Genomic DNA, 14,581 nt, shown 5'->3' with positions numbered 1-14,581 from the left:
GGCTGGCAGGTCACAGGAGAAGGAGGTGGCTGTGCTGCAGGAGATGGAAATAGAGCTCTCTGCTGCAGGGATGAGTCTCGCTTTTATTGGCAGGGCCGTGGGCAGTGAATTATAGCAGGAGAGGATTTATATGAGATCAGCCAGGCCAAAGGACAGTGTGTAGCAGATATTGTAGCAAAGCACAAGATGCGAGTGTGGGCAACTGGCCAGCACCCATGCCAAAATGGCTTTCCCTCCTGGTAAGGAGATAGGCAATTAAAGCCATTTGGCCTTTTGAGACCCACAAAGGAATTAATTAAATTAAATTACTTAATTAATACATAAATATATCAAGAAACATTTAACTTTTAAAAATACTTATTCTTAGCTTTCTAACAGAAGGATACACATGTGTATGTCTTTCTGAACCTTGAACTTGCCCATCTCATTCCCAGCTCAGGGTGTTAGTTCAGGGTCTTAGCACTTGTCATTTATTCTTCCTGTAAAGTTCTTCCTTCATACCTTCCCATGGCTGGCTCCTGTTCATCATTCTGCCTCATCTCAAATGGTGCCTCCTTGGAGAGGCTTTTCCTGGCCACCCTAGACAACAGTACTCCTACCTGCAGTCGCTCTGTATCATAATAACTTGTCTTGTGACATTAATAGATTTATCTGTTCTTTTTAAATTTATTTTACACGTTTAATCTTTCTCTCTCCCATTGGAATGTCGTAAATTTGCCTTGTAACCCCAGTGCCCATAACATCACCTGGTGTATTAGTTAGGATATGAATTCAACTGTCTTAACAGATATTGTCTCCTCAAACAATGATTCCAAAAGACAGGCATTGAGTTCTTTCTTGTGTAAAAGTCTGAGCAAGCAGTCAAGGTAATGGCTTCACAATTCATTCAGCAGGAAGCAAGATTCCTTCTGGGTTGATACTCTGCCATCCTCAACAGGCATCTTCATTTGATGATCGAAAAGGGTTGCTCCAGACCGATTCCACTGCAGTCCATTGGCCAGAGCTCTTTCAGATGGCCACCCCTACCTGCAAGGTAGGCTGGAAATAATTTCTTTATTCTGGGCAACCACGGCTAGCTAAAATTCGGGGATGCCTTACTAAGAAGAAGGGGAAGACACACATTGGGGAACAGCTAGCAATCTCTGACACATCTGGCACATTTCAGGTGCTTAATAAATATTTGTAGACTGATAAATAACTTATACATTGAGTAAGACTTTGATAAGGGGAGACTAATTGGGGAGACAACCCAAGTCCTTCCAGAGGATAGAGAAATCACATGGACTGTGTCCTTTCAGCCAAGCTTCTGAAGAAGCTGGATAAGGGCTGGGCCTCACACAAAACTTAAGAGACTCTGAAGGGAGACAGAAAGAAGAGAATTCTAGAATCCTAGAATACTAGGATTGGAGAACAGGTTTTGGTTTCACACAGATTTGGATTTGAGTGTTGGCCCTGACACTTGATGCTCGCTGACCTTGAGTAAGGTAAATTTTCTGAGCCTCCTATAATAAAATATAAATCGTAACTGTATGTGATTTAATTAAACAGGATAACTTATGCAAGTTGCTTAGCCAAGTACCTAACATGTAGTAGGTGCTGAATAATTATTACCTATTATTATTGTTGTTTTTCATTATTGTAATCCTCATATTTATCATTATTATTATCCTCAGAAAAATCCTCAGAAGCAGAAATCATAAATCTCCAACTCACATATGACAAAATTGAGACTCAGTCAGGTGAAGTGAACTGCTCAAGGACTTCCTGGGTGGGGAGCAGAATGGAGAATAGAAAGCAGATTTCTATAGAGGCAGGTCAGGTGAGTGACAGTCAATACGTGTGGCTGTCAGTGTTTGAGACAGAAGAGGAACATTGAGGGAGGTGAGGCAGACACCAAGTCATCATGCGGGGCCTTCAACGCCCTGCTCAAGGCTTTGAAATCCATCCTGTAAGCAAGGGGGAATAGTAAGATGTTTTAGAGAGGACCGTGGTGGCATGGTCAGATTTTTTTTTACCTAGAAAAGTCACTCTGAAAGCCTGTGTGAAGATAGTTGCCAGAGCAGAGGCGAGCAAGGGAAGGTGAGTAGGAGGCTGTTTCTCACCCAGGAGAAATTACAAGATTTGCATTGTAGCTGAGAGAGCATAAACATAAAGGGTGTGAGAGAAGAAAGACATCACTGAAAGCTGGAATCCTCTGAGAAGACCCTCTCCCCCAAGCTGTAGAAGTAGCCATAGTGATCAGCTAATGAGCACTGACTCTGCTAGGCCGATGACAAGTATTTCACAGGTATAGTCTCATTTCATCCTCACAACAACCAAATAGAGTTTTTGCCCCACTGTACTGGTTTGAAAACTAAAGTTCAGAAGGGTAAACATTTAGCCTGAGTACCCATATGGGGAATCCAGGATTTGAACCCAGGTCTGACTGGTTCTCATTTATGGTGCTTCTATTCGCAACCCTGTCTCCTGTTGTTTCTTCAGACTCGGGATAGCGGGGGTCCCAGCTAAGTGAGGAAGCCAGTTGGAAAGAAGCCTCTAGTGATTCTTGCCTGAAAAATTTGAGGAGTCTCTGCAGAGAGAAGGTAGGGGTAACATCAGAGAAATACTTGTTTGTGGCCTTCACTATTTTATAAAAGCTTTACTGAAGTATAATTTCTACACCCTAACATCCACTCATTAAGTGTACAATTCAATGAGTTTTAGTAAATTTACACAGTTGTACTGCCATCACTACAGTCCACTTTTAGAACCTTTCCATCACCCCAAAAACATCCCTCATACCCATGTGTAGTCACTACCCATCCCCACCCCCAGCCATGATGGAACTAATGTTTATAATAGTATCGTTGACTACGTATTGGGCATCATCTGTGGTTAATCCTCACAAGGTGATATGGATGACTAAGGAGGAAGCCGTGGCTCACAGCGGTGAAGCAACTGAACTGGGGCCACTGAGGAGGTTGGGATTCAAACCCAGGATCCTCAGCAAAGGGGCCCAGATCAAGGAGAAGATCCTGAGGAAATGTGTTTGTAAAGATGTGGGAGATGTAACATTTTCTAAGCTGAGGAGAAATACACTGTATAATCAACATTATTGAAAATATAAAAGAGAGAGGAGTTTGTTGATGGAGAAAAATCCAAGGGAAGTGGAAGGGATAGAATCAAAGAATTAAATGGAAATGGTGGACTTCAACAGAGGGGGATCTCTTTTGAGAGGAAGGGGGTCTCATAGAATGACTGCATAACATTGCCCTAAAACCTCAAGCTTTTATGTCAAACAGACCTGAATTCAAATCCTGCCTGTGCTACGTGCTGCCTGGGTGACTGCCGTATATATTTATCTGTTTGGTTTGGTTTTGCTTTCTCTATGCACCATCTGTATCCATCTTCCCATTTTGGGGAAATCCCCTCACCATAGCAGTCTTGGGGACAGGCAGTGCTGCGTCATAAAGTTCACATACTTGTTTTCCTGCCTCTCTTGCAGCTGGGCTCTGAGCACGTGGCCTACGCTCAGCCCATCAGATGCCCCTGTTCTGTTCTTTGAATCAGGTCCTCTTGGTTCCAGGAAGCAGGAACATGGAGGGTTTATCTTCACAAAAGAGCCCACAGCGATAGCCAGCGTCCAGGGGCAGTAGGCAAGCAGGACAAGCAGGAGTGGAGCTCAGGGTCCCAAGCAGCGGAGTTCAGCGGCAGCTCTGTCCTCGCTGAACGGGGCCCGTAGGGTGATTTTTCACTCTGCCTTCACCTACCCCACCTCCCAACCCATTCTCTAAGCCTGACTCTCTGCGTTCTCTGAGCTGCCAAACAGCCAGGGGGTTCCTTTGCTAAAAGCTCTCATTGATACAGTGACCGTGGGAAAGTTGTTTAACCAATTTGGAGATAATAATAATATCTGCCTCATGGTTTGTTGTGACCTTTACATGATAAAAAATGCCTCTCCAGTGTTTAGCACAGGCCCTGGCAGGTGGTAAGTGCTCAATGCATTTTAGTTACGATGTCTTTGTTTTGAGGTGAGAGAGAAGGGAATGGGAACCTTGAGCAGGTTCAGCCTCTACTGTCTCTGTGAAAGCAGAGCTGAGTTCTTCTGCTGGGTGGAGGGTGGGGCTCGGAGAAGATGGACAGTCTAGAGAGGCCACTGCAGCTGACGGAAGAGAACCACCGGACAGAGAGCTGCAAGGGTGAAGCTGTGAGCGGGTCTGGATGGCCCAAGAGGAAAACTAAGCACGTGCTCAGGACCCTGGCAAGGCATGGGCCAAAAATAAAGTCAGAAAATCTAAAGAACACATTTTAATTTCAGCATACAAGAATGTTTTGTATCATTTCACAGAAGTAAAATTTTATATCAGAGTCGAGTGTTGTTTTATTTTGAATTCTACTTGGACAAGACTGTAAACTTCTCTGTGTTTAAGGTCACTCTCTAGAAGTGTTCACGAGAACTTGCTCGGAGTGCAATGGAGCTGATCAGGATGAGGGAGTATGGGGGGTAGTATCCAGCAGTGGGAAGGAGAGGCCAAGTACTTGGTCTAGTCCAGAGGTGGGGACTGAGCAACTTACCACGGGCCCTCGAGCATCTTAACGACTCAGCGTTGAATGAGACAACATAGCAGAATGCTGACGAGCCTGTCTTCTGAAGTTAGTCTCCTGGCTTTGTTACCTTGGAAAATTTAACTAACTCTGAACCTGTTTCCTCAGCTATACAGTGGGGTAATAACAGTACTTTCTTCATAGGGTTGTCAATGAGGTTATCAATGAATGAACACACATAAAGCACTTAGAACAACACCTGACACTTAGTGACTGCAGCGTTAAGTATCTGCTGATATTATTGTAGTAGACCAGAAGTTCCCAGCCTGGAGATTCCAGACCCTTCCTTATTACAGCTCTTTGCAATATTTCATAAGCCCTCTTACAAATCCTTGTATATACAAGTTGCCCAAGGAACACTGCGATGATTCAGAGAATGGCCTTGACTGAGATAATGAGATATTGAAAAAGATAGTGTAATTGCTGTAGCACAGTTGTGTTTGGGTCTCTGGGTTTATATCTGTATTGCATTTTGTTTTGTAGGTACTTGTGTATATGTGTGTAAATTTGTGCATAGCTGTTTGTGCTCAAATTTAGTATATTTTATGCATATATTGTGTGCATGTGTTATTTGTATATACTTTGTGTATGCCAGTACATGAATGTATATGTGTAAGTATGTTCATGCATGCATGTAGTTTCGTGTAGACATGTAGTTGGTGTATGGGTGTGTGTTTGTGTATTTTTGTGTACCTATGTGCATGTGAATTTGTTCTCGAATCACCAAATGCCATGGCCTAGAGCTCTGTCCAGTTCAGTTCCTCTGTTCTCCTCTACCCCCTTCATTCTCTGACTCTGGAATGTGACAGTTGCATGCTGATTTGCCTGTTATCTGGGCCAAGGCTAAGGGAAGGGGCTGGGGGGAGGGGGGCAGGGAGCAGGGGCTGCCAAGGTGGCCAGCAAGCAGAAGCTACTGTGGGAGAAGGGGCCAGGAGATAGGAAAACAGGAGGGCCTTGGTCAGAGAGCCAACTTGGCTCAGAGCCAACAGAGAGCCTGGTTACTGCGTGGTATCTCCTGAGACCCACCAGGGCTGGAACAGACTGTAGCCTCAGCCTTTGTAATGCCTCCCACACGGGTACAGCCTGGCCTGGCCAGTTCTTTAAGACTGGCACCACCTACCCCCTGAAATCTGTGCACTTGCATTTTTAAGTTCTTGAAAGGCCACTCACTCCCTAGAGCCTGAATCCCATGGTTGGGAACAGGTGGGAAGGGACTAGTTGTCAAGTTCCCAGCATGGGTCCCACACTGGCCAGGCACTTTCACTTTATCTCATTCAATCCTCCCTCTAAGCTATGAGGTTAATAATATGACAAGAAGGTAAAAGAAACGAGAACCATAAAATCACAGCCTTTTACAAACTTCTGTGACTTCCATGCATTCACGTTATCACTTCACTTTTGCAGTGTGGTAGGAAAAGTATCCAAGTGAGGGCCTGCAGCTCAGAGAAAGATGATATGAAGGCCGAGGCTGCATGAAAGTGTGGTGGGGCTATTGTAGAGGGGCTGGTTGCTAGAGAGACCCCTATACCAGTATGTCCCCAAATGTGTCCTGTTTCAAGCAATGTTCCATGGAAGAAATAGCTGCTAGTGAGAGTATTTCTTCTAAAATTCATTATAATATTAATAGTCACATACCAGTTATGAATGCTCCACCACACTCAAGGCTCAGGAAATGCTTTACTTGTTTATATTTATTTTAAATTCAGCTCCAAGGTATCACTTGCAAAGCTGGTGAGATGTCCAATGTCAGCTACTGTTGAGGTTTCCTGCCTTCCTCCACTTGATCCTGCTAGAACCCCACGGTTCTGGGAAATGAGGAAGGATCTGATCCTTAGTCCATGATGATGATCTTCATTTCTCTTGCTCCTCATGCTCGGGGTATTGTTGATGAGCTCCATCAACTGTTCATTGGGCAGCTCTGGGCAGCTGGAGAATTATTCCTCACCATGGCTCTCTCCACTGACCACAGGCCCAACCATGGAGGCCTTTGCTGCTTCTCCTAGGACCATGGCATTGGGGCTGTCTCCACAGTGGTTGCCTTTCATGCTGGCATGCTTCCATACATGTCACCTTGGAATGCTTTATCGAACTCCCTTGGAACCAAACCCCCATCTCTTCTCCCAGTCGTGTGGAGATTCAACACCCCAAATGCCAGGCTACTCCTCTCTTAAACTTGAAGCAAAAGATCTTCATCCCACTCCTCCCGAGACAATCCAGTCTAACTGCCCTCCTTGAACCTAGGCATCTCTAAAGACTGTGGGGCTGGGGGAAAGGAAGAGTTATGTTCAGGGCAGCTCCTGAAACTCATACACACAACACACACACAAACACACATACACACACACATACATTTTCAATTCCCCCGTGGAAAAGGGAGGCCGCAATTCAGAACACAAAGTCCTGGCTTCCCTTCCAGTAACTGGGTAGAAAAATAATTATCTTTTTACTCCTTTTTGCTGATGCCTGCTCAAGTAAAATGGAAAAAAATTATCGGGTAATTGCTACATTAAATTCTTAATATATCACCCTGCCACAATATTTGTTTAAAAAATACTAAATATATATGTATTGTTGATCTCATTAATATGCAACAATTTTGCTTTTAAGGCAAGGCATGATATCCTCAAGAACTCCAGACATTCGGAGAAGATACCACCTGACTCATGAAAGCGTGCCTTTCAATCTGCTCAGCAATAATGAAAGCATTGACCAATGACCACCACAGTGATGAACGATGTGACCCTCATCCTTCTAAGTGTATAGTCTTATAACTTCAATATGTATTTTTAGTATCATTCCAGAATAATAAGTCTGGGTATTGAATATCAGACATTTATACTATTTCAATGTACTGCTGAAAGAGGGAATTTTCTTATGAGACCATTTCTGCTGTCTATTTTAAGCCAAACATATATCTCACTAAGTCAAACAGTTGCTCAACTAGTATTGGTTGAATACCCAATTTGTGCCAGATGCTGTTCTGGGATGCAGAAAATAAATCAGTCATGGTCTCTATCTTCATGGAGATTACAGTCTATCATGAACAAATGTGAGTACAGGTGTGGTGGGTGCTGCAAAGGAGAAGTGCAGGATGCAGCTGGCAAGGCGGGGACCAGGGTAAGGTGAAGGAGGTGCCTCAGGTGCAACATTTAAGAGGCATTTGCATGATCCTATGAGCGCACGCCTCCTTATTTGTTATACCCTGGCCACCTCCTTCTCCTTGCCCTAGTCCTGGCCCTGGCAATCAGAAAGGTCAAAGTGGAAGGGAAAACACTGCAGGTAAAGGGAAAGACTTTGGGGTAATATTCCCTGGTAGCGATCATTTGCTGCATTTTTGGACACTCAGCATCTGAACCCCTTTCCACCTGAGAGTAATTCTCCATTCTTTGGGTCTTGATGGAAAGGAGGGCTGAGTTCCACTACAGAAAGCACTAAAGGCAAATACTATTTTGCACCACCTGGAGTTAGCAGGCAGGCACATGACCCAGGCTCAGCCAACTGGATGTTCCAACAAAGGACTTTGAATCTTCAAGGACTAAATCTAAACCACAGGGAAGGTACAAAATACTCACATGGTGGCCAGCAGGCAGAAGCCACTATGGGAGAAGTCCAGGCAAGAGTCCAGATGTGACACTGGTGTCCAGTGCCAGGATGGCAATGGTGGTGGGATCCTGGTAGATTATTTATGCTTCCCACTCTCTCTTGGTCCTTCCAAGCCCAATTATCTAGACTTCGAGTCAATTCTATGAGCTATATGTTATCCTTTCAAGAAATGCACTTTCTGCTTAAGTTGACCTCAGATAAACTCTAACCATTACATTCAATAACAAATTTAAGGTGTTTCCTCATCAAATATGTTGAGGGAATGTTGCTCTATTCAATAAGGAACCCTTGTGAGATTGGACGCCAGAAGGTGGGGCAATTGAACCTGGCAGGGCAATTAAAGGACCCACAGCAAAACTCAGAGTAGAAGGCCTGGAGGATGAGGAAAGAGGGGGGAAGATGCTAATGAGGGACTGAGCTGAGAGAGCAGCCCTGAAAACAGTGAGGAAAAGTGGGGTTTGTACAAAGACATTGCAGGGGAAGAATCAGGGGGCCATGAAGGCTGAGTTGATATGAGAAGTGACAAGGAGAGCATGCAAAGTCTTACGTCGCACACAACGGGCAAGCATGAGCACTTGGGAAGGGAGACCTGTTTGAGTGGGAAAGTGACTTTCTTGAGTTTTAAATATTCATAAAGTTAGCAAATATTTATTGCATTCATACTGTGTTTCAGGCAACAAGGTTGGAATGGTGAGCAAGACAGATGAGGACCCTGCTGTCATGAAATCCAAATTCTCCTGGGCAGATAGACAAGAAACAAGTAAATGAACAAAATAATTGCTAATTTTTGAGAAGTATCAAGAAAGAAGTTGGCAGAGTGGTAGAAAGGACTTTGTTAGATGTGATATTCAAGGATGACATTTAAATTAAGGCCTGGAGAGGGGCCGGCCTCATGGCTTGGCGGTTAGGTTCACGCGCTCCGCTACTGGCGGCCCGGGTTCAGATCCCGGGCGTGCACAGACGCACCACTTGTCCGGCCATGCTGAGGCAGCGTCCCACATACAGCAACTAGAGAGATGTGCAACTATGACGTACAACTATCTACTGGGGCTTTGGGGACAAAAAGGGAAAAAAAGAGGAGGATTGGCATGGATGTTAGCTCAGGGCTGATCTTCCTCACAAAAAAAATAATTAATTAATTAATTAATTAATTAAGGCCTGGAGGATGGGACAAAAACAACCATACAGATAGCAGAGGAAGAGCCTTATTAGGCAGAAGGAGAGGCATGTAGCAAGGCCCTAAGGCAAGAAAGGAAGGACTTGTTGATATGAAGGAACAGAAGGGAGGCCAGAGTGACCTGAGTGTAAGGAAGAAGGAAGATGCCACAGAGGTAAGCAAGGCCAGGTCAGGCAGGGCCTCACAGTCCATGGTAAGGAGTCTAGACCTTATTCTTGGTGAAACAGGAAGCCGTTGCTTGATGTTAGACAGAGCAGTGAAAGGATAAATTTACCTTTTGGCTGCTATGTGGAAAATTAATTAGAGGATCAAACAAGAAACCAGTTAGGAGACGATCATAGAAATTCAGATTAAGATGACAGTGGCTTGAACTAGGTGGAAAGAAATAGATGGTCTTGAGACGTATTTCGAGGGTAGAGCCAAAAGACTTGCTGATAGATTGACTGGAGTGAGGCAAAGTGAGGCACTAAGGGTGACTTCTGGGGTTGGAACACCTGAGTACATGTTGTTACTATTTACTGAAAAGGCAAATAATAGGATAGTAAGAAGTTTGGTGAAGTGAGGTCCCCATCAGAAGTTCCATTCTAAATACATCAGGCATCCGAACAGAGATGTCACTTAAGGAGGTGGATACAACATTCTAGAGGTTTGAGAAAGTATTGTATTGGAGATATGAATTTGGAAGTTATCAGCATATAGAAGGTGTTCAAAGAACCTAATGAAAAAGAATAGAGAAGAAAGAGCTTAGAAATAAGCCCTGGAGATTGGGAAGGGAAGGAGGACCCCAGATAGAAGGCTGAAAAGGAAGGGCCTAGCCAATCAGAGGAAAACTAAGAGAATCTGGTAACTTAGAAGTCAAGAGAAGAGAGGATTTCAGTGAGGAGGTAGTGGCCCCTATGTCAAATACTGCTCAAAAGTCAATAAGAGGAAAATAGGGATGCCTCTTTTGGGTTTAGCAACATTAGGGATAGTTCGTGACCTTCACAAGAGAAGTTTCAATGGGAGGATCAAGCCAGATTGAACTGAGTTGAAAAGTGAATGGGAAATGAGAAAATGGGGAAAGTGAAGGCAGACAACATTTTGAGAAGTTTTTCTTTGAAGAATTGAAAAGAATGAGGCATTGTCCAAGGAGGGATGTGGGATTATGTTTTGTTTTAAGATGGGAGGTACTACACCATCTTCACATAATGATAGAAATGGTCCAGTAGAGAAGGGGAGAATGAAGAGAATAATTGAAGACGAAGTCCTTGAGAAGGGGAGGAGAGATGGGCTGTGGACAAGTGGAGGGGTTGGTTTCTAAGGAGTAGGCACAATTCTTCCATTGTAAACAAAAGGAAGACAGGAGTAGGACCGGATGCAAGAATATGTAGACTTAGTAAAGAGAAGATGAAGGAGTTGTTTCTGATGGTTTCTATTTTCTAGAAATATGAGGCAAGGAGTGACATTTTAGAGAAAGGAAAGGATAGAAAATTGAGGAGAGAGGAAAAAGTCTGGAATAGCGATTTCAGAAAGTGAGAAATCAAGCTTCTTAGAAGAAAACAGGAGATTAGCTGGACAGTGTTGAGTGCTATTTGAGGTTTGAGGCCCTGAATTTCTGGTGAGGACAGTTAGACAATTTTCTCCAAGAATAATCAGCTGCTAAAGTGTACCTATGGAGAAGGCAGACAGGTGGTTACATTCCCCCAAGGTGGGAATTTGACAGATTGATACCATGCAGTGTGGAACATGGGAGTTGAGAATGTCTGTAGGAGAATTGTTATAGGGCTGGATCACGATATCCAAGCTGAGTTTGGAGGGAAGTGGAGTCAGGAGGTTGAGATGATCAGTGAAAAAGCAGTGGGGTGAAGGGCTTCATTTCAGTTTTAAGAGTGATAAATTCTGGGGAGTAGGAGTTGAGGAAAAGTGGGGAAGGAGGATCTTCATTTTTTACAGGCAGGGAATTTCTATGCAGCGTCTAAAAGGAGAAGATTAGAAAGTGAGATTAATCTAGATTCAACTCACATTTATCAGGAATCCAATGTGTGCTAGACTCTATACTGGACACTTTCCTATCTGTTATTTCCTTTAATCCTCATGACAAGCCTTGGGTAGGATCAATCCTCATTTTAGAGATGAGAAAATAAAGCAGAGAGGATTAAATGGCTAGCCTAGGGTTGTGCAGCTGATATGTGATCAAGCAAGGATTTGAATCCAGATTTTCTGATCCTGAATCCAATGCTCTTCGTTTGACACTGTGACACCTTGACACGGTGGTACTTAGACACTGAGGCTGGAGGTTTTCATCAAAAAGGTGTGCTAGGGATGACTGAGTCAAGCCATAGGCTGAGGCCAGGTTCAGTGCTCTCATATGAAGGGACTGGATAGTAGGCAGGTGACTCTGAACAGAACGGTCCAACTCAGGATAAAGAATCAATTTCGCGGGCCGGCCCTGTGGCTTAGTGGTTAAGTGCACGCGCTTCTCTACGGGCGACCTGGGTTCGGATCCCGGGTGCGCACCGACGCACCGCTTCTCCAGCCATGCTGAGGCTGCGTCCCACATACAGCAACTAGAAGGATGTGCAACTATGACACACAACTATCTACTGGAGCTTTGGGGGAGGAAAAAAAAAAGGAGGAGGATTGGCAATAGATGTTAGCTCAGAGCCAATCTTCCTCAGCAAAAAGAGGAGGATTAGCATGGATGTTAGCTCAGGGCTGATCTTCCTCACAAAAAAAAAAAAACAAGAATCAAGTTCGTTTTGATTAGCCACATAAGTAGCAAGGGTGGGGAATACTTGGGACCATGATGCAAATCATGGGTCTGGGGATGGTGAAATCCCTGTTGTCTCAGTTAAGGATCAGTCCTGGAAAAGGACTAACCAGCAGTTCCAGACCATGTGGCCCCAACCAAGGGGAAAGGAAAGAGATGGAGCAGGAATCCACATGGAGCCTGATGCCAGCTCTCTCCAGGGTGAAAAAAATTCATGAGACGCAATCCTGGAGTCCCTAACATGATAGACTTGCAGGTATTATCAGGGGAGAGTTGCAGCCTTTGGTGTGAAAGTAGAGAAAGAGAAGCAGCAGACTAAGAAGGCATTCTTGTGTTCATCACAGATTCTTGATTGCCTCCTTAACTCTCCCTAAAATACACAGAGATTGAGCCCCATAGCCTGCCTCAGCCACATATCTCTGGACTCTAAAGCTATACCATCCAATACAATAACCACTAGCCACATTTAGCTATATAAATTTAAGTATAGATTAAATTAAATTAAAAATTCAATTCCCCAGTCACACTAGCCACATTTCAAGTGCTCAGTAGCCAAATGTGGCTAATAGTTACCATATTGGACAATACAGATACGGAACATTTCCATCGTTGCAGAAAGTTCTGTTGGCAGTGCTGGTCTAGAAAACAAGAATCAAATGGATAGAATGAACATTCCTTATTTCTATCATCTGGGACCAGCTATGGGCCAGCAGACTAGGAGCTAAGTGCAAGACTGAGCTTATCACCACCTATTGGTCCATCCTGTTCTCCCTAATACCCCCACACACCTTCCTTTCTTCCTTATTTATTTTTAAGTACAGCTAAGTGGAACTGCCAGACACAAACAGGGTACAGTCAAAACTGATTTAATAGAACTGTGGATCCAATGATGTTAGACTCAAGGTTGGATGAGAGGTGTCAGACCGCAGAATTTAATCCTAGTTTTCCAGTTTCATTTGAGAATCCAGTTTCTACAGGTACATACTTGGGATTTACACAGCACTTAGCCTCAGTTCTGCATAATATATAGAATACTTCACTCTCTTCACATGTTTTTCTGCAACGTCCCAACTTACCCCAACACTTTGTGGCTGAAATTAAAAAGGAAGGAGGGATCAGAGTCAGTCTTGAAATAAAACAGAGGGCTGGGGAAAGGAGAGGCCAAGGCCCAGTAGAGAAGACAGTAGTAAGGGAAACGAGGAGACACGTAGGGAAGAAGCCCTCACAAGGCATCCTCCAGGTTTAGAGGAGATTATAGGCCACTATCCTTTCTTTTCCCACTTGTGTCCCTAGTCATAAGCCAAAGTCCTCCCCACTCAGTGGCCTGGGACCTACTAGGCAGCTTCCTCTCCCTGGCCAGCTCCCTTGGGGGAGGCAAGAAGACCCCTTGCCTCCAGGGTTTCATCTTCCCCATATTATGAAGTACCCAAGTGCCTAGTATCAATCAGTCATGTTTTCCCTTTTCCCTTCGGTACTCTCTTTGACCATATCAGTGCAAGGGGACAAGAATCTAAAACACACCCATCTGGACATCTGCAAGTCTTCTAGGGTAAAACTCTAGAAGAAACTCCCAAGGTAAAACTCCCAAGAATGTCACACTCCCTTCTCCACAATATCCTGGGCCTTTTGTTCGTCTTAACCAGCCAGCATAATTAGGAACAGCTGCTCTGGGAACTCACAACCTAAAGTAGCCCAGATAAATTGAATTTTCCTGAGACAGTGGAATCAGAATCCTCAAACAATCAGAAATTCGGGAACCATTTTCATGGAGGCAACGATAGATCAAAATTCAAATCCCCCTAAGGAATGTTTTTGGAAAAACTCCCATTTTCTCTATACTCCATGCCAAAGTCTCTCTTCTTCATGTACCCTCCCCCCAAGGTCATCATGTTCAACTTCTCCAGAGCCAACCAGAGAAAGAAAGACAGAGTGGTCAAGCAATGGCACTGGAAAGATCAGCTGGTACCAGAGAACTCGAACTTCCCCTTGGCTAGGGAGATCATCCAAAGGCTCCCAGGGAGCCTGCCAGGCTGTTCTCCCAGCCCAAGCTGTTTGAGCCTCCAGAGTTCCCTGAATATGCTCAGGTTCCCAGACCCCCTCCCCCTTGGGAGAGATCCTGGTTACCTGGGGTGACCTGGGCCAAGAGCAGGGTAACAGTCAAGACCAGAAGGAGCTTCATGAGTTATGAGAGCTCAGGCAGAGATAGGAGGCTTCTGGGCTGGCAAGACAGGCAGAGTCTCCATTCTGGGCGGTCCAGACTGGTATTTATTGCCCCAAAGAGCATCGCAGAGCCCTGATCAGTGAACCAGAAAGGGAACAGTCACTTAAGATTAGACAGACAGGCAGGTAATCAACCACACTGGTTGAATGGCTATCGGATACACCACCCTCTTCCACACTTCCAGAGGAAGCTGGGAGAGGGGGAAAAGAAGTTAACAAAGAGAAGACACAGCCTTGCCTTTGAAGAG

General features: G+C 44.4%; 1 protein-coding gene across 1 annotated transcript; it reads right to left on the bottom strand.

Moving 5' to 3' along the window:
* Positions 1 to 13,031: 13,031 nt before the first annotated feature.
* On the bottom strand, positions 13,032 to 14,292 carry DEFB121 (defensin beta 121). The gene is made up of 2 exons (XM_058562186.1): positions 14,238 to 14,292; positions 13,032 to 13,204 (listed from the first exon to the last, which is right to left on the bottom strand). Exons 1-2 carry the CDS (start codon positions 14,290 to 14,292, stop codon positions 13,032 to 13,034), a joined length of 228 nt encoding a protein of 75 aa, XP_058418169.1.
* Between the last annotated feature and the right edge of the window lie 289 nt (positions 14,293 to 14,581).

This window comes from Diceros bicornis, chromosome 19 (genome assembly GCF_020826845.1).
Source record: "Diceros bicornis minor isolate mBicDic1 chromosome 19, mDicBic1.mat.cur, whole genome shotgun sequence".
NCBI classification, from domain to species: Eukaryota; Metazoa; Chordata; class Mammalia; order Perissodactyla; family Rhinocerotidae; genus Diceros; species Diceros bicornis.
The sequence above is the reverse complement of the archived record's forward strand: the minus strand, read 5'-3'. Positions and strand labels throughout refer to the sequence as shown.